The following is a 26211-nucleotide window of genomic DNA, read 5'->3' as shown; positions in this document are numbered from 1 at the left end:
TTCCCAGACATTTTTGTATCAGGAAAGGGAATAATTTTCCAGTGAACTGTTCGCCTGTAGAATGAATGATGAGATACTTTGAAGCATGTATCTCATATGTATTTTTTGCCTTTTGGCCATGTTTGTACAAATTTCTTCACGTTCTTGAGTTGGGCCATGTTAGAGGATTTTGTGACTTTGTTGTCAGAATCCATGCTGTTTGCTCCTTTTTGCCCTGGGAGTGAGAACTTTTCCTCCCAGGTTTCCAGCCCGCCACGTGGAGGCAGGAGCGGTGCCACTAGTGACCAAGTGGTAAAAAAAGGGTTAATAAATGATTAATATAAAGAAAGGTGACTTTCCTTTCTGTATTAGTAAGTTTTAATGTGCTAAATGTTATTAATATATGCAGTAGGAGTTTAAGGAGATTGCAGAAACTCACACAAAAAATAAGCTCTTTATAATAATTGGCACGCTAGAAAATTTGCTGAAAGGTTGCTCGAATCACTATGCTTGGCACTCGGGGCCCCCAACGGAGAGTAGCATCTAATTAAGTACTGAATGTCGTTAATGTTGCCATGAAAGCCTCTACAATTACACCGTAAAATAAAAGGCATTATTTGAATTTAGAAGAAGCTCTACCTAATGTGGCTGTCTTATGGCATTCTGGCTTTGGTTTGTCTCTCTTGGAAAGGTAGGGGTGATCGGTGTCCATATCTTCTTCTTCTTCTACAAATATTTCCAGAATCGGATCTTCCTGTTTGGATGAGTACTTTGCATCTATTGATGTGTCCTGAAAAATCTTTTTCGAAGTTGAACTAGGTTTATTTGAAGTAGTAGCAATTACTGGCAGAGGAGAAGATTTTACTGTTATCATAAGAGGTGTATTACTTGCTTGGTTCAAGTGCTTCAGGGCATTAGACTGTTGCTGAGAGAGGACAGCTCGAGCCCAGTTGGAGATTGATATATTAGATGGAACGATAACACCAGTTTGAGTGGCTATTGTTTGATATTTTTTTTGCAATATTGGCATATGTACGGTTAGGTATACTGGGTGCAATTAATTTTCTTGCTTCCTAATAACTAACTTTGTTTTCAACTTTGTATTTCACAATTTTTTTCTCCATTTTCCACCTCTCACGTGTCTTAGAGTAAGCAGGATGGTTACTTTCGCAGTTGGGACAGGTCATTTCTTTTGCCAAACAATCACTTTGACTGTGATTGGAGGCTCCACAGTTGAGATAAGCTGGGTTCCCTCTGCATGCCGTTTGAGAGTGGCCATAATTTTGGCATTAATAGCATCTCAACAGATTAAGAATGAATGCGACAAAGTAGATATCCTGTTTTACTGATGATGGTAGATTTAGACTGTTAAAAGTGAGAATGATATTTCTGGTGGGTGTGAGTATATTGTCCCTTTTAATCATAATTCTTTTGACAGCAATTACATTTTGTTCCCGAAGCTCTTCTTTAATTTCTTCCTCTGTCACATTCAAAAGGTCCCAACTAGATATAACACCCTTAGATGTATTTAGGGTTGCATAGGGAGTTACTTTCACTGGAATTTTAGCAAAGTTTGTCATTTGTAAGAGTTTTTTCAGAATGCCTGCGGTTGATAATTTCTACAAGTAAGTCCCCTGATTGCAGTCTCTTAACCATCTTGGGAGACTCTGCAATACTTTCCATGTGTTTTTGGATTAGATAGGGGGATAGCTTATTAAAAGGCTGTTCTGATAAATGAGTGCATTATTAAGAATGCAGGAAACTTGGTCACAGAGGAAATGGTTTTTAACCTCTTTGGTTGTGACGAGTCATGCTCATTTTCTGACTCTGGCTGACAGCTTGTCAGTCTAAAGAGGGAAACATATTGTGTTCCATGTTGGCTCCTTTTTGTCCTTGGCAGATGAACTTTTTTGCCAAGGTTACTGACTCCACCACAGGGAGGCAGGACAAGTGCCTGGTGTGATCAAGCGAAATTAGTAAGAGTTAGTCTATTAAATATGAAAAATAAAAAAGGTTACTTTCCTTCCTTGCTCTCTACTAGTACTTTTGATAAAAGAGCTGCTATTAAATAAAAGGATTTAAGGAGAGGAGAATAAAAGAGAACTAGAATTCACCATTTAGAAAATCGCAGTGAAAGCACAAAGAGAAATCACTGTCACAATAGCTTGTCACCCAGAGCCATAGAAAGATGAAACTTTTTATTTGACACATTGAAATCTCTATAGCAACCACACAAATTTTGGTTTTGATCTGACAATTCAGTTTTTTTTATTTGCTGAGCTGAATGAAGTAAAGTGTCACAATGGACAGAGTTGAATACAGTTTATTGATTCAGTTCCTCTTTCTTAAAGGGAAAACACCCAAAACAACCCACAAAGAATTGGTCACTGTTTATAGAGAAGACTGCTTAAGTTACAGTGTTGTTGCACATTGGTATAAACAATTCAAATGTGGAAGAATCTCAGTGCATGATGAAGAAATCCCGGGATGCCCAGCAACTTATGTTGTAACAGAAGAGTGTTGCAAAAACTAAGGCATTAATCCTGGAAGATAGCCGAACTAGCTACAGAGCTCCAAATTAGTGTGGAGTCTGGGGAGAATATCCATCAACAGTTGCATATGAGTAAAGCATCTGCTAGATGAATTCCCAGACTGCTGACCCCTTACCAGAAGAAGGAAAGGGCACAGTGTGCACATGAAATGTTCTTGATGTGCCAGGGAAAGCAAGAGGAGTTTTTTTTTCACTGCTAGTTACCATGGGTGAAACTAGGATCCATCACTACAATTCTGAAACTAAACAAATGTCAAAACAGTGGAAGCATGCAGAATCACTACCACCAAAAAGGCAAAGGTGCAACCAAGTGCTGGTAAGATGATGCTGTCAGTTTTTTGGATCAGCATGGTGTAATACTAAGAGATTATCTTTAAAATAACTGTAATGTGTCAGCGAAGTATTATTCCAACTTCCTCATAACAACACTTTCTTTTCTCATAAAAGAAAAAAAGATGGGGAAAGCTGCCAAAAGCTGTGCACCTAGACCACGGTAATGAAAGTGTCTTTACAATTTCATGACATCTTGCTACACTAACATTCAACTGAACTGTCAGATCCCGACTCAATAAATGTCTATTTTCTTTCAATAATGTTTCAGCTTTCAATGTTTTCATTGTTCACTGAGGGCCTCCGTAGCCAGGTGGGCAGGAGCAGCAGTGCATAGCACACGCTTCTTGATTAGACCAGGGTTCGAGCCTGTGACCACCAAATACGGAGGATGCGGAAAGGTCAGGGAATGACCACCGCATATCCCTGGAGCAATATGACCTTAGTTGCTAATGCTCCTAAAAACCAAATAACAACAACATAACAACGTTCACTGAGGTTGACAGACGCCTGTGTCATTGTTCATCTCATATGCTTTTTTTTAACCAGCTCTAAAATGCTTCCATCATTTAAATATGGCTGTTCTGCCCAAGGCTTCTTCACCATATGCTTCTTGAATCATCTCAAACATATTCTGACCACTTTTGCCTAATTTTACACAAAATTCAATCACGATTCTATGTCTAATAAATAACAAAATATCTTTCTCATCCCCCATCATAAAACACACTTCATATAAACTGTTATAACAAAACAAAAATGAATACTACATGATACGTTTGCACAAACTAAGAAAAAGAAAAGGTGGGGGAACATTCCTAGACTTGTCACTCAATTCCATAGCAACGAAGCAGTGTTACCAGTCTGCATATTTTTGGAACAGCCCTTGTACATTAAATAACTCAATTCACTAACATTGAGTAAAATTTCAAATATTTTGAAGTCCATTATAATTCTGGCTGGAGACTTGGGAGATTATTAAGTTATGCCAATTAAACTAGTGAGTGAGACAATTTCCATTACATATGCTATGAAATTAGAACAACTAAGGCAGTGTTTCCCAACCTGTGTGTCGTGGCACATTAGTGTGCTGCGAGTATGCTTCAGGCGTGCAGCGGAAAATGCAAATAAAAAAAATTAATAAATACAAGTTTTATAATAAAAATTAATTCAAATAAAAAATTTGTTTATTTACACTGCACAGATTGCAGTCCCTTCGAGCAGTCAATGTGACATCACATTTCGATTCCTAGTACTAGATCTGTTCACCTTTATCGTTGCCACTGTAATAATATTATGGTGGTGGTATTATTATGGTGGCGACACCGTAATAATACTGCCACCCTTCATAATAAGGCCATTCTTATCAAGTGATAAGATTGGCCTTTATTTGGCCATTCTTATCACTTGAGGGTCTCTCTCTCCCAGGCACCCTGCAGTTGCATGAGTGCACTTTAAGCAACATAATAAGAAATTTCCTTTGTGTTTTAAAAGTACTTTTTGTGCTTTTATATCTCTAAAACGTCATATTCAGTTAATTCGTATAGAACAGGTATTTTAAATTAATTGTAATAGTACATTCTAGAAGTGGCACCTCCGTAGCCAGGTGGGAAGGGGCAGCAGTGCGTAGCACACACTTCTTGATTAGACCAGGGTTCGAGCCTGTGACCACCAAATACGGAGGATGCAGAAAGGTCAGGGAATGACCACCACACATCCCCGGAGCAATATGGCCTTAGTTGGTAATGCTCCTAAAAACCAAATAACAAACAAACAAACATCCCCAGAGCAATAGAGCTAATGCTCCTAAAAACCAAATAACAAACAAACAAACAAACATTCTAGAAGTAACTTTAATATTTTTTAGAAATTATTAGCGATGGATAAATTTTTAGTGAAAGGAAATCAGAAGAGGCAAATTGGTAACAACGAGCTAGGAGAAAATGACAAAAACAAAAATGAGCAAATATCAACTTAAAAAAAGAAGAAAACATATTATCGTAAATACGATGATGATTACAGGGATGGAATTTTTATATGCTGGTACCCAAGACTGACCTCAACCTTTGTGTGGCATGTGGTTTAAAACTGTTGAATGAATCAATGCTGCCGAGTAAATTGCAGCGTCATTTTTATGTGATACACAAGAATTTATCGTCCAAAACTGTGGAGTATTTTAAAAGAATGCTGGCCTCTACCAGAAAACAAGGTACAGAATTTTATAATATGGCTAAAATATCTGATAAAGTGCAAGAAGCCAGCTATTTAGTAGCTGAACTGGTGGCAAAAAAAAAAAAAAAAAAAAATCTCACCTGATTGCAGACAATCAGATTTTACCAGCATGTCAGGTGATTGGGAAAAAGTATTTTGGGAGAGGAAGCTGGAAAAAAATAATGACAGTACTACTTTTGAACAGCACAATTAGTAGGAGCATAAAAGAAATGTCTGATGATATTGAAGAACAAGCTGTTCGAAATACTGTATTAATAATTTTGGACGGCTGTTTGCATTGCAAGGAGATAATTCTACAGATATTAGCAGGAAAGCCCAATTAATAGCATTTGTCTATCGAAAACAACAGAATTATTATTATGTTTTTGTTGTAGTCTTGATGGAGGGCACTGTAGTGTCTACTGCAGTGTCTTCTTTGCCCATCTTTCTAGCTTCGTTTGTTCCATCTGGGTGGAAGGGGGACTCCTCGCTTAGGTTGAGTGGAGTATTATTATTATGCACAGTGCTTTTTTTTGGGACGGTATGCAACAGTACGCTGTACCGGTACCTTTTTTAACAGTGACCTGACATGCTGTACACTTCAAAATTTGTAATATTCCATAAATTTTTTCATGTTTACCTACTTTTCAAATAAGCTTAGTTATTTAACTATATTTGCATTTTTCACTGTCTATTGTTAAGATATTTTCTATATAAAACTTTATAACCATTTTTAGAATTCTAAATTACTCAGTTGGACCTCTGTTTAACAAACTCCTTTTATAGCAATTTTTTTTTTAATTCCCCTTGGAAATTACATTTAAAATAATTTTCGTTGAGCAAAGAAAATTTCCATATAACGAATGGCTTAGGAGAGATTAACTGGGTAAGCACTGTTCGCACTTCTGCCCTTCATGCAACTTAAGATATTAGTGCTGCTGCTAAGCAAAAATTGAGAGAGCTAAAGGGATTATCATTCTACAACTTAGGGGTAGCTGGTAAAATCCATCCGACCACCTGCCCCACATATGGAGAAGTCACACTGGTCAACAGTGAGCAGATCAAGGGGTATTCCCAATGGGCTCTGGTTCACCTTCTACTGCAGTGGTGGTGCACTATGGCCACAGATGCTGATGCATCAAATAAATCCCCAATCAACCAACCAACCAACTACTACTACTACAGTGGCATCCAACCTTTTCCCGTACAGGGGCCATATTCTATTCAAAGTTAGATTTTTTCGGGGGCCGCACTGAGCGATTCAATAAAAAATTTGTGTGTTACATTTTCCATATCTTGTTACATGTAAAAGGAAATTTCTGTTTTCATGTTACTGTTTTTTATTTTCAGTCTATATTTAAAAAATGCAAATTCTCAATACTTTTGTGTGTAACAAATCTATGTCACTAATTTATATTTTAGATTTTATTAAATCATAAAATATGACTTTCTTTTGTTTTTCTTTTGTTTCTTGATTAGACCGGGGTTCGAGCCTGTGACCACCAAATACGGAGGATGCGGAAAGGAAAAAAAATACCTTACTTTTGCCTTTAAATGCTCACTTTAGAAAATTTACAACCCAAAAGGATGCTTAAGATGAATATAAGGTGAATAAATAAAAATAATGATGAACCTAAAATTGAAAATATTCGAAAATTTTATTAAGTACAATACAAGATTACATTTACTAAACAAAACATTTAATGAGAATTTGACAATTAGCAAAATTTAAAATGCTGTATTCACTTTCTGCAGGGGCTGTAGGTTGGACACCAATGCGAATCAACTGTAAGCACTCCGTTTGAGAATTAGGATAGAGAGTGATTTAATTTTACTTTGACAAATAATCATCTGTTGTTTTGCAGAAGTGCGTTATCCACATTTTTCCTTAAATTTTTCCTATATCTGTTTACATGGTCACAGTAGCTGAATATCTGAATGACAATTACATTTTGGACAGTTAAAAAAAAAAGAAAAGAAAAACTTCAAATTTAAGAACTAGTGACAATATTGATGACGAGAGAAGGTAAACGAGGACAACGAAGATATTAAACCTCCCAAAATGTGAAATGTTGGCATTTGGTGAAAATGAAGTTAGAAAATTGTCAATTAGGCTTCAATTAAATGAGAGAGATACAATTCATGGATTTCAAGAGTACTTAATGGAAAAGACAGTTTCGGAAAAATTGAAGAGCATTTGATGAACGCTCTGAGTATGATACCAATTTCATCGAGTGAATATGAACGAGAATTTTCACAAATGAATCTGATCGTCAGAGCAACCAGAGCTTCGTTGATGACAAAAACAATTTTTTCACTACTGTTTCTTAAAATTGTAGGCCCACTGGTGACACACTTCAGTCCAGGAAATATGTCGATTCGTGGCTGCATTGGAAACGTCATTCATCAACAGACACAAACAGTAAGAAAAGAAGTCGGCATAGTGTGTTGGATGAGAGCTCAATAAAATTTTTGGAATATTCTATAAAAACTTTATTATGAAATTATTTTTACTAATTTTTACTTACTACTTATTTTTTATTCTTATTCCAAAAACATTACTACTAAAGTAACAATATCAGGAAATACTTTTCTAGAATAAGGTACTTTTCGTGTCCTCTTAATTTTTAATTTTTCCTGATAGCAAAGAATGAGTACTAGCACCTATTTTTTTTACAAAAAAAAAAAAAAAAAAAAAGCACTGATTATGCATATTTATCATGTGAATAAATATTGTATTACGATGTTGTATTATTATTAATACATGGTCTGATAACATAAATTAAATAATGTTGAATACATGCACAGAAAACTTTACACCACTTTAATTTTAAATGAATGTTTTGTGCACAGAATGGATAAATGAAACCAATGTAATATGAAACTATCCAGTTTCTTATTCCTTTTTAAGTTATAAAGTAGACCTCAGCAAGTTGTTATAGTTTTTTTTTTTTTTTTTTTTTTTTTTTTTAGTGAACTAGTACTATAGTTCATATTTTGAGCACTGAAATGGATCTTGAACTAGTTCACTATTCTCAGAAACTGTCCAGCAGTGACATTATACATGGAAAAACCTATTCCCTCTGAGAGAACTAAGTCTCAAATGAAGAGGCCTTTCATAATTCCTCCAGTATCCAAAGGGTTTTAACCCAGACCTTTCCAAACAATGTTAAGTGATCAAACAACTAAATTGTCACAGAGGACTCTGATAATTGCATTAGCTAATTATGACTGTAGCATGCATATTTCAACTTCTGGATGAGCTATTTGTTTTTTGCTGTTTTGTTTGTTTGTTATTTGGTTTTAAGGAGCATTAGCAACTAAGGCCATATTGCTCCGGGGATATGAAGTGGTCATTCCCTGACCTTTCCGCATCCTCCGTATTTGGTGGTCACAGACTTGAACCCCGGTCTAATCAAGAAGCATGTGCTACGCACTGCTGCTGCTTCTGCCCACCTGGCTATGGAGGCGCCTTGCTGTTTTGTGAGTTATTACTACATTATTATTGAATAATAAAATGCCTCTGTACATAATACAATGTATGGTACATGTATTCTACATTTAAATATGAGTTCTAGCTTTTAATCCCTAATCAATGAAAGAGAAAGGTGTTTTTCCAAAATGTACACTGTCAATAACATGTATCTATAAAGACAGCTGCACCAATAGCTTACAGTTAAAATATACAAGTATAGATTTATGCAAAGGAGTAGGAAGGCCACCTGAATGTTCTCAACATAAAATCTTTCTTATACTTACATGTGAATAAAAATAAGAATAAAGAGCACTGTAGGAAAAAATTCTGAATACTTAGCAGATATGGACTTGCACAAAGCAGCGATATAGCTAGAATATAAATATATTGTGAAAGAAAGGAATGGTGTATGTATATATACTTTTAATTTAATTATATTAATTTATTTTTTGCATTAGACAGTTCCAGATAATTTTTGGCAACCTTGCCATGTATTTACAAAATCATACAAACAAAAGTCAGTAAAAAAAAAAAGACAGTTTTGATCAGGAATGCATTACTCTGAACACAAAGTCCAAATAAGGTCTGAGCAGCACTTCAAACTGCTTCAAGGAGCAGTTTGAAGATGATCCATTGAACACATAATCCATTCTAAAGCACCACGAATTCCTACTATTCATATCCATGGACATCTAAGTGCAAGCAGTAAGCAGCAACATGAACTGTCATTAAAAAGATGATCTGTTGTGGAGCACCATCAATTCTTAATAGGTGGGAGCACCATGAATCCCCTATAACTTAGGCCAACAGATATACGCTGTGGCACCATGAGCTGCTAGCAAACACAGCAGCACAATGAGTGGCTAGTAGATAAGTCCAAGGAAGAAGAAAAGGGCAGCACCATTAATTCTCAAGGAAGAATGTACCAGAAGATTAATCAAAGCTATGTGGGCAGCATCACAAACTTGCAAATATAAGCCAATCAGCATTTTAACTGAATATGTAAAGTGCTATACCATAAACTGCCAATACATGTGTCACTGAAATGCAACTCCATGAACTGCAAACTAGATCCAATAATGGAAAAAAAAACAAGGGCTGGCAACGAAACACCAGTGATAAGAAAGTGATGGTAAAAAGGTAAAGTGCAGCCATTATCAACCCACTGCAGGATGGAAGCCTCCTCAACAATTCATGCTGAGGGAAACGGACCATAATCTGCCATGCTGGTCCAGTGCAGGTTGGCAGATCGACCGTATTCAGCAGTCAGGGGCTTGAACCCCGGTCTACTCAAAGAGCGTGTGCTACTGCACTTCCGCTCCTGACCACTTGGCTATGGAGGCCACTACGAAGTGATGGACACTTGCCCAAATTTAGAACAGAGTACCTCATCCTGTCCACTCACATATAACAAGAACCTTTCCCCACTTCTGTATTCCCTTCCTGGTCAAATCTTAGTTAATTCCAGTCAGGCAAAACTGAACCAATTGAACTTCCCAGTTCTTTATCTTGAGCTAAGGACTGTTATCATCACAGAACCACACAGCACAAGGGACCATGATTTGTCACAGCGTGGCAAACAGCCCCAAAATTTGTTAAAAGGCTATAAATGTAAACCATGCTCAGCTCACAGCTTGAATCCATAAACAATGAACCTCGCAATTCTCAATGCATGTTATTTCTTACAAAATCCAATTCTCCAGTTCCACCCTAAACAATTGAAAAAGGTTTCATGATGCAGAATTATCTTAGCACACATCTCTGTTCTTGTTTAACATTAGGAATAAGCAGCCCACCAGATAATCAGTGTTACCACACAACCATTCTTACTCAAAAGTGATAAATAATAAGGAAATATTAAGTCATTCTGCTCAACCAGATTCTATCTCTGTCAACTTGAGATGGTTTCATGAAACAGCAACGTCTTGCAACTTTTAAATAATGATCTAGCGACATCTTTGAAGACCATAAAGTTCTCTTGGGATTCAACCAATACTTGCTAATCACATTCACTCAGGTTATTTAAGCTTGTAATTGTCAGTATCAATTCCAATCTGAGGTCCTCATAATCTGGACAATGGTACAATGATCTCCAAAGTCTTCTTTAAAGTCTCCTTAGCCATAAAAGCAATCAATTCATCAGACAAGCCAAACTAATGAAATTTTGCAAAGACTGACCAGTTCTAAACAATAATTTCTAACAAGTTAGAAGGAAAGTGCAATGATGATATGCTGGATTCATGGGTGCTGGCAGGATATTTTGCAAGGTGGTGCATGTGGGAATAAATTTTTTGTTCACCAAATTTTTAAATACATGCGATCTCTTATGTTTCAATAAATTAATGAAAATATTAAAAATTGTGTATTACTTTGAAATCCAAAGGTAGTACACCACCTTGCACTACACTGCCAGAGCCCATGGCTGGATTCTTTACACATTCTGTCCTTTAACTGAATGAGCCGAGCACTCCTACCATTCCATCATTAAATATTCTTATTTCCTATTTTTCTCTTTTAGGATCATTTGCAACATCTATTTGAAGACTGCAAACTTACAGTTCACAGACCAATGACATTGTGCTATATACCTGATTAAGTTGATGGACAGTTCCCACTAATCACTTCAAGTGCTGGCATTTAGATGGTTCAACATGCTCTAGTTACCCATAACAGCAGTACAACTTTGAATGGTGAACAATTTCATTTCCTCACCACTGAACTGTTTTCTGTATGGTGACATCAAACAGAAGCCACTAAAAATATAATCATACAGCAAATGCAAGCCTTTTCCCTCTATACTCCATTTTGACTGCATTATTTTTGAAATTATTGCTACAAGCAATATCTTTCCTGATGGATATTGCATGCATTTTACAAAGCTCAGTGACCATCCAGATGAATTCCTAGATATTTTATTTGCTCTATCAATGGAAAATTGATTCCCTGATTACTGGAAGCCTATTCTATGCTAGATGTCCATTTAATAGCATAATCTTTGTTTTTGTTGTAGACACCATTAATTTATAAACTGCTCACCAATATGATAATTCCTGTATTAAGTTTCCTAATCTAATTTCCATCTATGATCTAGATTCACCCCTCCACCAAAGCTGCCATTGTGGATGATCTGGTTTGCAGTACTATTAGAATTATTACAAACTATATCATACTTGTAAACAATATTTATATATGGAAAGTCTTTATGCAGCCAGTCCTCCAAAACCAAATTTCATATCAGTGGACCAAAGATCCCTATGGATATACATAGCAGATTAATAATGTCCATCTGCTATATATAGCAGATGGACATTTAATCTTACAAAATGGAAGATCAAGATCAGGATTCAGCGAGATAGTCTTGAGAGCATATAATAATGTTACATGGTGAGCATGAACTAAGAAATGGTCCCAGTAATGTTTTAATAATAGCGTACTCACAGTGTAATAACATATCTAGATTCCACGGAATGGAAATATCTTTCGAATAAGTTATTTAATGTGATGTAAATTTGAATGGTCATTCATATATATAAACTCACTTTTGTGCTTGTTAATTTATAAAGTAAATTGTCTTCAAGATCAGCCATTTTTCTTTTATTGGATGCAACGCTCTCCATTAGTGCTACTCTTTCGGCTTCAAGTTCCTAAAATGGGAAATTTAAGTGTTAGTTATTAATGATTTAAATAATGAATTGTAGAAGAGAAGGAATTTGCTTAAATGGATGCATCAATAAAACAAAGAAATCTCTATTGATTTTTTTGATAAAAATAAATATTCATACTATAATAAAAATAAACGCTATAATATAATTATTATATAACAGCTTACTATTAGCATAGCTACTACTAATTTTTTGACTTTCAAAAAACTGCAGAACAGGCAAATGTAAGCAAAAGGAAAACATGAAGTTTCTGGGCAAAAATATGAAAACAGGAGATTTTTCAGAAAAAGCATATATTTCACAACTTCATGCCTCTAATAAGTTTAGTGGTGTTACACTACTATATGATGAGTCATTTACCACCTAGTATTTCCTGGGGACACAGCGGGGTGGCATTCTTCTGTGTGATGTGGACATCACAACTCAACCTCTGCTTATGTTGGTTCACACCTGGGTGCAAATAGCAACACCATCGTGAAGGTGCAAGCAGAGGGTTTCACTGTTGCAATCATCAGACTTCATCAAAATTTGGTTGCTTAACTCAAAATGGGACATGATTATGAATTCCATCAGTGATTTAGACTTCTATGTATCAAGCCCTAGCTGTCATACCTGAAAGAAGTCCTCTGATAACCCTCATCAACTGGGCTGCTACAGGAGGTGTAATGGTGTGGGGTAGGTTTTTTACGGCATACCCTTGATCCTTTGAAGTGCACTATGAATGCCAATGCATATCTGTAGATCAGATACTCTTGGCATATAGTGCAATCTTTTTTGCTTTTTGGCACTGCTGGAGGAGACCACTTGAGGCATTGTAATCATCCTGTTGAGTACCAATATTACAGGCTGCTGCAGGAGGTGTGATAGTGTGGGCATGTTTTTATCACATACCTTTTGTCTCCTGATCCCACTCAATTACACCATGAATGCCAGAGCAACCTCTGGTGTGCTATGGCACACCAGCAATGTTGCATGTTATGCCAGTATGAGCCCAATATGCTGGCCGCTGTGTGTCTGGGCTGGCATATTGGGCTCATCTAAGAAAGCATAAAGAAGCCATCAGCATTTATTTTACCCTTTATGCCATTAACATAAAAATTCACCAACTTCTCTGATTAAGTTGGTGAATTTGTTCATCACTTGGCTTTTATTATTGCTTAAGAAACTATAGGTGACTTCTGCAGCCATTGTTACAGTATTGATATAGGCGACACTTGGAGGTTTTCTGCATAGTTTTATAGCAATGTAATCAGGATCAGAAGAGGCGTATAAGTTTTAATAATGTGTCTTTATCAGGTGGTAACAATCTAAATAAGCGTAGTTTGAATTGCTGTTAAGTATGTGAGATTAGCCTAGAGTTATTGTTTTCAATTTCTTAGTTTCATGTGTTGTTTTTAAATTAAGTTAAGACTAAAATCATACTTCAGACCAGAGCAGTAAAGCAAAGGGCTCAAAGTAGCAAGGATGATTTGGTTCAGGGTAGAACTTCTGCAAGTACTTTTCTGCTACAAATCAGGATTATGTTGTGTGTGTTACTTGTGCTCTTTCTGCAAACCTACCTCTTGGAGGATATGATACAGCCATAGAAGATGCCTTTGTATGTCTGTGTGTTTTACAAAGAGCATGAGGAGGTTAAGTGTAAGTGTGGGCATGTTTTTATCACATACCTTTTGTTTGTAAACCTGGCATTCTGATGGGTATGAGGGCTTGAAGAATAAGACTGATACCCTAGAAGGATTAAAAGAGAGGGACCGTCAAAAGCACCAAGCCCAAAGCTTAGCCTATGTTTCAGCATCAGACAATACAAAGACATCCTCCACATCAGAGATCCTTGGTCCCAGAGGAAATAGCTATAGTCAATGACTTGATTGTCAGAGAAGTGGGAAATACAGTAAACCCCCACTATTCGTGGTCGCTGATTTAATATAAAATGAAACCTAAAAAAATGTGAAGTGCCGTGAACATTTTCCGTCATAAAAAACATGGGCTTGGCTATAATTATCTTTCCCGGTCAAAACAGCGCTCAGTTGGTGGGGGGAGAGGGGTCACAAAAATCACGAGTGTGGATGTCTCACTAATCCTTGTTCAGTGATTGCCAATATGGCTGCCTTACAGTACGGACGTGTTGTTTATCGCTCTGCAATAATTTGTCTGCAATATGTGTTTTAAATGTAATACAGTTAATAATTATTAGTTCTAGTTGAAGATCAACCAACAGTGGATTCATAGGGTGAGACTTATCCAACTTCCTAGGGAAATATAATCAGATTTTTACATTCTTTATCTATTTCCTTTGTTGTGAGACAGGTCACCATGCCGCTGACAACGAGGTAATGGAGAGTGCTCCGATATAACACGGCTGCCACGTTCAAATCTGATTCTTGACTTGGGAGGATTCGCCAATTAGTGCACTCTGGGCTGCAAGAGTGCCCCACCATTTTGTGTTACTTCTATCTTTGTGGAACTAAATTTACCATGTGCTCGCGTAACTAAATGTACCATGTGCTCAGTGTTTCCCCCCTCCATAGACATACCATGGAAGAGACAGATCTCTGTAATTATTGTTCCTATTGTGAAACTGATTTCACCAGCGTGATTAGCGCCTCCGAAAACCATACCAGGAAGTAGCCCGTTTTTCTAGGAGCACTTTCACACTTAGGTGTTTCTCCCCCCCCCCACAGCTGACAGAGGGGATAGCCCAAAACTCCCATAACCAACTGTGTGCCCTCAAATTAAGCCACGGACTTCGTGGTAGGCATCATTTGCCATCATTTTCAGTGCCTTATCCTACTATTTTACCATACACCCGATAATCCAAACTGTACCGGTTATCCGGATTTCGTGAAATGGAAGTAAGAACAGGAAAACACTATGATCCCCAGGGCTATAGTGATGACCCTGTTATTGTGGAACCCCAAGATGAAGAGGAGGACCCCTGTTCTGGATCCCAACTCATCAAGCGGAAAAATCGCAATCAGCTGATCCCCAAGTTTGGGCGGGAAACACGTTCCCAGACAAAGATTAAAGAATAGCCAGAAATAGCCGCATCACAAAAAGACCCGAAAGAAGACAAACAGCAGGACTCACCCCTCGACTATGACATACCAGAGGGCACCATATATGAAAAGACACTCTTTCTCAAAACCACACTTGAGAATATTTTCAAAGAAAATTCAAATAGAGTGTCAGCAGCACTCAGATCTGAGATTGTCACAATCTTCCACAAGATGGAGACAATCCTACAAGATGAACATCTTGACAAAGAGAGAGCTACCACACAACTACAAGCCTATATGGAATGCGGGGCAAGTCAAATGCGGCCCGACATATTCAGAAGCGCTGAGGACCCCAACGGAAATGCAACAGACAACAATGCACCAGACAATAACAATGCACCAAAAGAGGAAGCCGCTCCTACCAACACCAAACCTGGCGATACTCAGACTGAAACAAACAGGAAAAATTCCCACAAGCGAAGACCTCAAAGCAAAAGTAATAAATAACATGAAGGAGGACCTGAAGCTAACACGAATAAAAGGGATGAGAAAGATGAGAGACGTAGGACTGGTAATAGAGACAGAGACCAGGCAAGAAATTCAGAGCATCATTGAAAACCCAAAGATTGACGCCCTTGGATTAACGGCCCAGCCGCCCAAAAGGAAGGGACTGAATATATTAATTTATGATGTTAGCCCAGAAATTACGGCCACCCAGTTAGCAGAAGAACTTTACCACAGAAACCTCCAACGCGAGATCCCGGACAAGCAGCCGCAAGAAGTGATAACACCAAAGTTCCACATAGAGGCGAAAGGAGGCTTAAAAAACAGCTGGAGTGTGGAACTAATCCCGGAGGCGTGGCAAGTCCTAAAGGACCGGACAAGGGTCTACATAGAATGGCGAAGTTATCGTTTTCGTGAGCGGGTGGCAGTACCGAAATGCTTTAGATGCTGTAAGTTCGGCCACTCCAGCCACATCTGTTCCCAGACGGTCCCAACATGCGGACATTGCACTGAAAAGGGCCATGAATATAAAGAATGCCCACACAAAGACAAGGAAGCCACATGCGCAAATTGTAAAACAATGAAACTCGAATATACACACTCAATCAGGGATCCTAACTGCCCAATCTATATAAAAGCCAAGAGCACCTACCAAAACAGAATCGATTATGGGTACAAAAATTAAGAAAAATAACACAACTATGATCAAAATAATACAAACAAATGCCCAGCGAGCAATAGCGGTGGCTGACCAGATTCGAGTCAAGGCTGATGAAGAGAACATAGAAGTTATTATATTACAGGAGCTGTACGTCCATGCAAGGCGGGTGGCGGGCTACCCACTACAATATAAAGTGATCCACACAGAGGATCACTTTATCTTGTTTCTGACCAATACCGCCGCCCTGTGGGTGGCGGTATTGGTCAGAAACAAGAATATCACAGCAACAAGAATAATGCAACTATGCACGGCTTGGGCAGCCTCTGCCCAACTCATCATAGCACTGGGTTCCCTCTACTGTGGTGGCTCTATACAGTAGACCGGGACAAGAAATAGAGATCGCCATCAACTATCTACGCTACCTACAGAACATCCTGCCAAACGAAAGAATCATAATAGGCACGGATGTAAAATGCCACTCCCTGCTATGGTATAGCACTACAGAAAAGGGTATGATAGAAAAGGGACAGCAAACGGACAGCAGCTTGAGAATTACCTGACAGGATCACAGTTAGCAGTCCTAAACCAGCCACACCAGTTACCGACATTCTGTAACACCCTCTGGGAGGCCACAATCGACATATCCTTAGCCACTAGGAACCTGGCAAATCACGTGGCCGACTGGAGGGTGGAGGAAGCCTGGACCACCTCGGATCACTGAGTTATAAATTACACAATAACAAGAACAATGACAAGAGCAACAACAATCAACCAACGATGCCATAGATATGCAGTTGCCAGAGTGGACCGGCCGCTATTCAAAGAACTACTGACCACAGCGATCAACAGTAACCCACTATCCCTGAACCCATTGAGCAGCCTGGATGACCTGCAAAAAGGTACTACAGAACTGATGACAAATATCAGTAACCAAGCAATAAGGAAAAAACACCCCCAACTTGGGGCAGTACCCTGGTGGACTCGAGAAATTGCCATGCTCCGGCGGCAAACGATAAAAGCAAGGAAGGACTTTCAGAGGGCCCGCAGATCATGGCCTGCAAATGAAGTCAAAGCCCTGAGACAGCAATATAGGGAGATAAGAAACCACTCTACTTAAGAAGAGCAAAAGATGCTCTTGGGAGCTCTTAGTATCCACAGAAGGAAACACTGACCCCTGGGGCCTAGTCTACAAGGTAACCACCAACAAAATGCCCAGAGGGGAGGTGAATGCCACCACCAGGACCTGGCAGGGAAACCTTACCGCGACCTGGGAGCAGTCGATGGACAATATACTAGACACAATCTGCCAGAAACCAGCGATGCCGATACTACCAGCACAGAGCGAAATATGTGAGAGCAATGCCAGTTACACCAATCAGGCAATGGAGCCCCCCCCTTTACCAATGACGAGCTCAGCGTGGCAGCTAGTCGAGTAAGAAGCAAGAAATGCCGAGGTCTCGACATGATTGAGCCTGAAATCTTAAAGAAAACTGTTGAATATGCACCGTACCTATTGCTCACCCTATACAACAGATGTCTGTAAGCCAGCCACTTTCCAAAGGCACAGAAAACGGCCAACTTAAAACTAATTCCAAAAAACCCAAAAAAACCCCCAGAAAGTGCAGATGCATATCGACCCATCGCACTGCTCTCGGTGGTAAGTAAATTATTCGAAAGACTACTCTTCACAGAAGAATAATTGCTCACTATGGAAAAGCTGGACTCCATGCTGCGAATCATTATTATTATTATTATTATTATTATTAATAATAATAATAATAAAACCTATTCATGCTGCGAATCAGTATGGCTTCAAGCCATACTGATTCGCAGCATGGCTTGAAGTGGACCTTGACACTTTGACAGTGGACACATAGGAAACCTACTCAGGACGGTGCAAGAATGTAGAAACAAGTACCTGCTTCTTATCTCGGTTGACTTTGCTGGAACGTTTGACTCACTTTGGTGGCCAAGCATCCTGGCGAGGTTGAGGAAGGCAGGGGTGCCAACAAACCAGGGGCTCACATCTGGTGAGTATGGGCTTGGCAAACCCAGGGTCCTGAGCTGGATTTCATCATTCTTCTCTTTCTTGGTGATCTCTCTCTCTCTCTCTCTCTCTGGTAACTTGGGAATTTTTTTGGTTGGTGCAGCATAAGCCTCAGGCTTCCTTGCACCATATGGCTAATAATAATAATAATAATAATAATAATAAAACCTATTCAAGGTCATGGAAAACTATTTATCACATAGAAGAGTGGAGACCAATGTAGAATACCAAAAGGTCACAAGAGAAGTGTACAGAGGCTGTCCACAGGGGTCGGTGCTGGGACCACTACTGTGGAATATGGTGTTAGATGAGTTCTTGGTGATGGATCTGGGACCCGTCAGGACACAAGCATTCACTGATGACCTGATATTGACCGTGGGAGCGGATTCCCGGGCCCAGTTGGAAACCCAAGCAAACCAGGCACTGCAGCAACTCCAGCAATGGGCCACAAAACACCAGCTCCCAATTTCACCCATAAAGACCTCTTCAATCCTGCTTAAAGGAACCCTGCAATTGCGACGACCGCCGCAAATAAAAATTTACAATGTCACCATTAAGTTTGTAAACCAACTTAAGTACCTAGGCGTGGTCCTGGACAACAGCCTCTCGTTCCAGCTGCACCTAAAGTACATAAGAAAAAAAATCAGGAGCTATTCTGCACTGGTAGCCAGAGTTACTAGGAAAGATTGAGGACTCAAAAAAAGAATCCTGGCCCTATATTACAAGATGTTTCTCCCAGCAATTACTTACGCCTCAGCAATTTGGTTCCCAAAAACTGCATTGGCAGTGAATAGAAGAATTCTGGACATGATCCATAGGACCATACTCTTAACTATGACGCGTGCGCGTAGTACAGTGAGTACTCCAGCACTGTAGGTACTCACCAGAGTGCTTTCTTTGGACCTGGAGGTCGTTTGCACAGGTCTGCTATACTTGCTATCCAGGGGAGTGGCGGCCACACATCTGGACTACACAACTGACCTAGCGAACAACCTAAAATCAGAAAAAACTAGACTACAGAACCACCTGCTAAAATTATGGCAGAGAAGATGGACAGAGACCACCAAGGGCGAGATAACCAGAAGATATCTACCAGACCTCCAGAAAATCTACCCAAAACAGCCGACCTGGTACTTCCCAGGGTACCATTTGACATCTCTAATAACAGGAGATGGACCGTACAATGAGAAGATACACGGATTCGGACTCACTGAGGACCCCAACTGTACGTGCGGGGGAGACAGAAAGCTGGAATCACATAGTGTATGAGTGCCCACAATATGAAGACCTCAGAGGGGTACTTATCACAAAAATAAGATACCTACCAAAAGGATTGGAATCTCATTTCATAGATACTGAGGATGAATATAGAGCATTATCCCACTTCGCAAAAGACCTCTTCATCAGGAGAAGGACATTAATCACCATCTACAATGACTGACATCAAGTACCACTATTGAGACACCAGCCAGCACAATGTAAAAGCGGAAACTAAAGATGAGGGGTACAAGCACAAGGACGGAGCTTGCCCCACGAGTAAAGAAACTTGAAAACAGAAATCCAGCAATAGATGCCAATAGCCATATGGCGATCTGAAGAGGGCGGCACTCTAGTCCCCTTCACCTTTATACCTACTTCCTTGGGGGGAGAGGGGACATTTTCATCCTCCCCTCCTCTCCACCCTATATCTTCTCTGGTGGGGCAAGGGCATGCTCCACTGAAAACTGGGGCTACCTTCAGCCTTCTGCCTTCCCCCCCTCTACCTATACACTAGCGAAAGCCCTACACACCAAAAACTTAACATGTCTAAATTACCTTACGCCCATAACTTGGCCTAGGAAAACTAAGAGATTCTATCCTTACGTCGACGTGTTTCTTTCTTCTCTTTTTTTTTTTTAGGTCCTAGCCGCCGAAATCTCAGGAAATTAAGCGGCAGGACCTGCCAGAGTGAAACAGACTACTGGGTTCCTGGTCTCCCTCCACGGGGCGGGGCAACGTTGGGATTCAGTAGGGGCCCAGCGGCTAAATGACCAGATGAACAACGGTACAAAGCATCACACATACACAAAGTCCATACACTTTTAAATCTCTGGCTTTTCCAGTCAACTGGTTCACCCACAATGTAAACTACCTGGTGCCGTTTGACCCTAAACACACTTTTCACTTTACACTTAATCCTTGTTCAGTATGTGTTATGTGCTTGTCATGGAAGATTTCGTTGTTTGCTTTTAATTTATATGGTTATAAATTGAATAAATTTATCAATTTATAAATTGATATGCTTACAAAAGTGATAAATCTACCATTTTGCAGTGTAAAACAGACTTTTTCAAGTGTGTTAATGGAAGAAAGTGACTTTATTGTGGACAAGTTCTTTTTAACCGTACAAAAATATGGCTACAGATAACAAGGGAAATGTGAAAAGATCAAAGAAGGTGATGACATTAGTGAATAAAATTGAGTTATTAGACAAAACTTCTAATGGTGAAAGTGTCTCCTCAGTGGTAAAAACATTATAAAATCAATGAGTCAACGGTATGATCAATCAAGAAACAGGAAGAAAAAATCCGCCGTAGTGTCCATGAAAATGCACTGATTGCTTCAAAAATTTGCTCTGTAACTCGAAAAAATGGAAAAAGCTTTAAATCTGTGGATAGAAGACCAAACTCAAAATAAAATTCTGTTAAGTTCACTCATTCGTGAAAAGGCAAAACTCCTTTATCAACACTTTAGCGAAATTGGTGATAGCACTGGCGGGATAAGTGTAAATATTACACTTAATATTAAATTGTTTCTTATTTTCATTTCGATGCCATATGCTTGCATTTCAATATGTACTGTCTATGTACATAGTCATATTATGAAGGTACATATAATATATACATATTAGACAAAATTTTAGACTAGTTTTTCTAATATATTCCATACTTTGGAACAGAACCCCTTTATTATTATTGGAGCCATAACTCAGTATTCGCGTTTCGGTATTCACAGCATTTCTCAGGAACATAACCATGCAAATAGCAGGGTATTTACTGTATATTGTGCAAAAAGGGCAAGTGGAGTAGGACAGGGTATGCCTGCCAGACAGAGCCAGATTTAAACTTGTTGTGACCCTAAGCTATAACACGAATGAGGCCCTTCACCAGTTCACTGTCACAATATTAAAAAAGAATTTTTAAGGTGGAGTGAGGCCCCTTGTAATATGAGACCCTAAGCTGTAGCTTGTTTAGCTTATGTGTAAATCTGGCCCTGCTGCCAGAGGCAAAAGTAGATGACGTAGAACGGCTACCATCTTTTAAAGACACAAAAGTTGCTATTGTTGTACATGCGGTGCTACTGATATTAAGAGTAAGAGATCTGAGGATTTAATTAACAAGTACAGAGCAATGTTAAGAAAAAGTAGTGAGTTAGGACTGAAATTGCAAGTGATTGCAATCCTGCACAGATACTGGACAATTTGGTACTGGAGCTTCTACAGGGATAGGATACACATAAATAGAAGAGGTACAAGAATATTTGCTGATGCTATTAAGGCAGTGTTGTGTGGGTCAGAAAACTGCTAGCCTGGATGGATTCACAAACTGGTAGATTAACAGGACTCACTGGAAAATGTGAAAGTGTTTCTGGAAGTACTTCTATTAGAATATGCAGAAGCCTGGCAAGATGTCAGGGATACAAGACCTGCTGAGGGTCCTCGTGGAAAAAAGGAAATACATGGGGTGTGTTAGGGTAACTAAGAGTAAGACCAGGTGCACTTGCTTGTACATTAAAGCTAGGAGCATAGTATATAAATCTGATGAATTTGTTTGAGTATTGATCAAATCAATGCAGCCATTGTGGGGATATCAGAGATGTGGCATCACTCAGATATAAGGGATTCAGAATTTGAATATGGGGAGTATAATATTTACAGAAAGGACAGGACAGGAAGGGGGAGAGTTATGCTCTTAGCTAATAAGCACATAAAATAACAGGGGATATTTTAGGATCCTTTCATGGATCCATTAAAAAATTAAAAACGGTTATCATGCACCAAGCATCTGGAAACTGCTCTTCAATAAAGATTCTGTTATATAGAAGAAGCAGATGATCTACAGATTTTGGTGAAAGATGTTTTAATCATTTCGTAATGGTTGCCATCTGGTCCAACAACACTTGCCTTAGAAAGGGTGAGAGCTCTTTTTAGTTCCTGTATGGCCCATTGCAAAGAATAAAAGGCCCTTTGATCGTTTCAGGGCCAGGAACTCTGGGGAATAGGAAGATATTATAGAGATGTTTGAAAATGTTACCCCAAGTGCTATTGCAGTTGGCTCTGCAATAGTGTATCTATTATATTCTAGGATCAATGAAGGGTGATATGTACAGTTTCCATTCATTTTCTGGATTGTATCCCAGACCACTTTAGTGCTGGTAGACTGGGTAATAGATGATGCAAAACGGATCCCGATTCCTTTGGAGTCTGATGGCAAATGTAGTGTGCTCTGGCTTGTGCACATCGAAAGCTATTAGACTGGCCGTGGAAGGATATCCTCCAAGCTTTGTTTTGAGCTTCTTTTACTGCTGTGCATTCCGAATTCCACTGTGGTTTGGGGAAAGGTGAAAACAGAGTAGATGTTTTCAGGATGGCATTTGAAACTGCTCGGATGATATTTTCTGTGATGTATGTGACTTCATCATTGATAGGATCTTGACTAATTGCAGTGATGTCAAATTCTGCCAGATACCAATCAATCTTCCACCATGGTAACCTATATGGAAGACAGTCTCACACTGTGTAAGCAAGTTATTACAGAGAAGTGATCGCTTCCATATGGGTTCTCCTCCACTTCCCAAGTGAGTGAAGTGAGTAGAGAAGGGGAGCAGACAGAAAGATCAGTGGCAAAAAATGTATAAGTAAGCATGTGGAAGAAGGTGTTAGTTCTCACATTTAGAAGGGAAAAATCATTGTCAGTGTGCATATGCTCTACGACACATCCCCTTCCATTAATGTTGGCACTACCCCCATAGGATGTTATGTCCAATGAAATTCCCAAGCAGGACAGGGGATGGCAGCTGTACTATGAGATCATCAAGGTCTGTCTGGGAGATTTCAGCCCCAAGTGGCAAATAAATAGAACATACTATGAGATCATCAAGGTCTGTCTGGGACATTTCAGCCCCAAGTGGCAAATAAGTGGCAGAGCAGCAAAGCAAAAGACTCAAGCTAATGGAAGTACTGTGACTCAGAGGAGAACTGAGGGGCAGTTGCCTTCTGAATCACAGCCTTTTAAAATGCACTGCTTGCATGATGTTTGTGGAGCATTCAGGTAGGAGACATGATATTGTCATGGGGGATGTCTTCGTGTGTGCGTGATGCAAGGAGTGTATCAAAATCAGGCAACAACTTAATGTTGTTATGGGCCTATATGAGAGCTTGAGGACAGGGTGGATGCCCTCGAAGGAACTAAATTGAGGGGCCCATCAAGCTCTCAGCTGCCCACATAAACACCACAGCTTGCACTTGGTCATCACGCAACACAGTGGCAATCCCCAAGGTAGAATGCGCTGGTCCCACAGGAACTAGTAGTTGTTGGTGACTCTATTGTCAGGGAAACGGGGAACATGCTTTGTAAAAAGGATAGGTGGAACACGACCAGGGTATGTCTGCCAGGGGCAAAGGTTGATGACGTTGTAGAGTGGATATCATCTTTTAAGGGCACAAAAGGTGATATAGTTGTACACGTTGGCACTAATGATATCAAGAGTAGGAGACCGGCAGAATTGCTTAACAAGTACAGGTCACTGTTGAAAAAAAGCCGTGAATTAGGGTTGAATTTGAAAGTGTCTGCAATTCTGCCCAGACACGATAGGAGGGAGTATATGATGAGAGCCTTGTCGATTAATTCGGCCCTGGAAAGATTGTGCAAGGCTCAAGGGGTAGAATTTTTTTCAGCCTGGACTGTACTTGTTAACAGGAGAGACTGCTTCTACAGAGATCGGATACACTTAAATAGAAAGGGTGCAAGAATATTTGCTGATGCTATCGAGGCAGTGTTAGGTGGGTCGGAAAACTGCTAGCTTGAGGGGAGACAAAGACTAATAGATTAACAGTAGCCACTGGCAGAGGTGAAAGAGATTCTTGCACTGCTTCTATTGGAATGAGCATAAGCCTGAAAAACAAGATGCAGGATATTTCAGACTGCTGGGAGTCATTGCGGTACAAGTAAACACATGGGATGTGTTAGGGTAGCTAAGAATAGAAACAGGTGCATGTATACTTGCGTGTACACCAATGCTAGGAGTTTAGTAAATAAATTTGATGAATTTGGGGTATTGCTCAAAACAAGAAAAGTCATGAGCACGCGCGCGTAGCTATGAAGACTGTCTAATCTTGTGCTCCTCAAGTTTACAGTGATTTCATGTATTTATTTCGCGAGTTACACTAGTTTTTTTTGTATAGTGACCTGCCTAGTGGTAATACTGTGCATCCTGTGGAAGATTATTACCTTAACATTTTAGGTAATGATGTTTTTTGCATAATCTGTTTCTATCCATATATTCACATTTGCCAGCGTTTCTTGTCTCCGAGGCCTGAATTCAAACTTCCCTTCTGCAGGCTTACTCTGCCAGTTGACCACTGTCCGCTTTGGGCTGTATCACAAGGTCAAGCAGTTCCTCTGCAGTGGGAGTTTTCCGACAGTTGACCGCTAGTAAGGTGCGACTTTTATAACTCTGACCTACTTATGCATCTGGTTAGCTTCAGAGATTGCATGTTGACAGCGAGTTAGAAGGAACTTAGGAAACTAACTCTGACTATTTTTGTCTACTTCTGTCTGGCAATCAAGTATTCGATAAGATGACCGCTTTTGCTGGACTTCCTCATCAACAGGTCTCAGATGGCCCAGCTGCCCTTTCAAAACTTACTTAATTTGTGCATCTCCGGAATTTAGCCTACACTTCAAGCTAGTAAGCTGCCCAATTGCAGCAAGACTTTGTTGCTCCCTGCTTTTCACCTAACCGATTACTGCCTTTCTCGACGTGCCATCCACCCCCTTTTTCAGCTCAGACCCTTCGCTTATAATTCAACTGTATACAATGAAGGATAGAAGGGGCGTTCAGCAAAAGTCCTGTGCCGAATGTGGGTTCAAACCCGAGGCTCCGGCATTACTTTGTGTTACGTGTCGTAGAATCTTCTGTTGTGATTGCCAGCAACATAAAGTTAAAACGTTGAACAAACAACGGAGAAGAAAATGGACCTGCCACCTTTGCACAAGTAACCCAAAAAGCGCAGACATCTCGAAGGAAGAGATATCCACTATCACTCTTGCAGAAGACACCCCATCTAGCCTTCTTGATGTGCACAGTTCAATTGATGGTAGTATTGTGTCGTCTGCGTTGAGAACACCTGGAGATTTAAGCTTATGCTTTGGGAAAAACGTTGCTTCTTTGAATAGGGAGTTTGATACCGCTCCTGCTGCCTCTGCAAAGGACTTGCAGGTTAATAGCCCCTTTGATAGTTTGTCAATTAAATGTGCTCTAAGGGACAACATGTCCATACTCAATGCCCTCCCTGAAAGATTTAAGATCACTTTTGGGGAGATTCTGTCCCCAATAATCGACTCTCTTGCTTGCCTCAATGATGAAAATAGAAAACTCAGAGCCCAAAATACGGACATTCTCAACCAAGTGCTCGCAATGAATGAACAACTCAGGGATCTCAAAATCTTTATAAGTGAATACTGTCTTCCCTCTAGTCAGACGTCAGTGAGCGCGTCCAGCGAGGAAAAAGAGATCTCAAAAATCTGCACAGTTC

At 39.6% G+C, this 26211-nt stretch overlaps 1 protein-coding gene across 1 annotated transcript in view; it reads right to left on the bottom strand.

Annotated features, from left to right (window-relative positions):
- LOC150085960 (dynein axonemal heavy chain 8-like) overlaps positions 1-26211 on the bottom strand; it is a 1559705-nt gene that overhangs the window by 305044 nt on the left and 1228450 nt on the right. Inside the window, exon 73 of the mRNA XM_090374756.1 lies at positions 12086-12190. Within this exon, the coding sequence (XP_090230882.1) occupies positions 12086-12190 (105 nt within the window). The remainder of the gene's footprint in view (positions 1-12085; positions 12191-26211) is intronic.

This window comes from Mastigoproctus giganteus, chromosome 5 (assembly GCF_048544385.1).
Source record: "Mastigoproctus giganteus isolate SK-2022 chromosome 5, ASM4854438v1, whole genome shotgun sequence".
Taxonomy (NCBI): Eukaryota; Metazoa; Arthropoda; class Arachnida; order Uropygi; family Thelyphonidae; genus Mastigoproctus; species Mastigoproctus giganteus.
The sequence above is the reverse complement of the archived record's forward strand: the minus strand, read 5'-3'. Positions and strand labels throughout refer to the sequence as shown.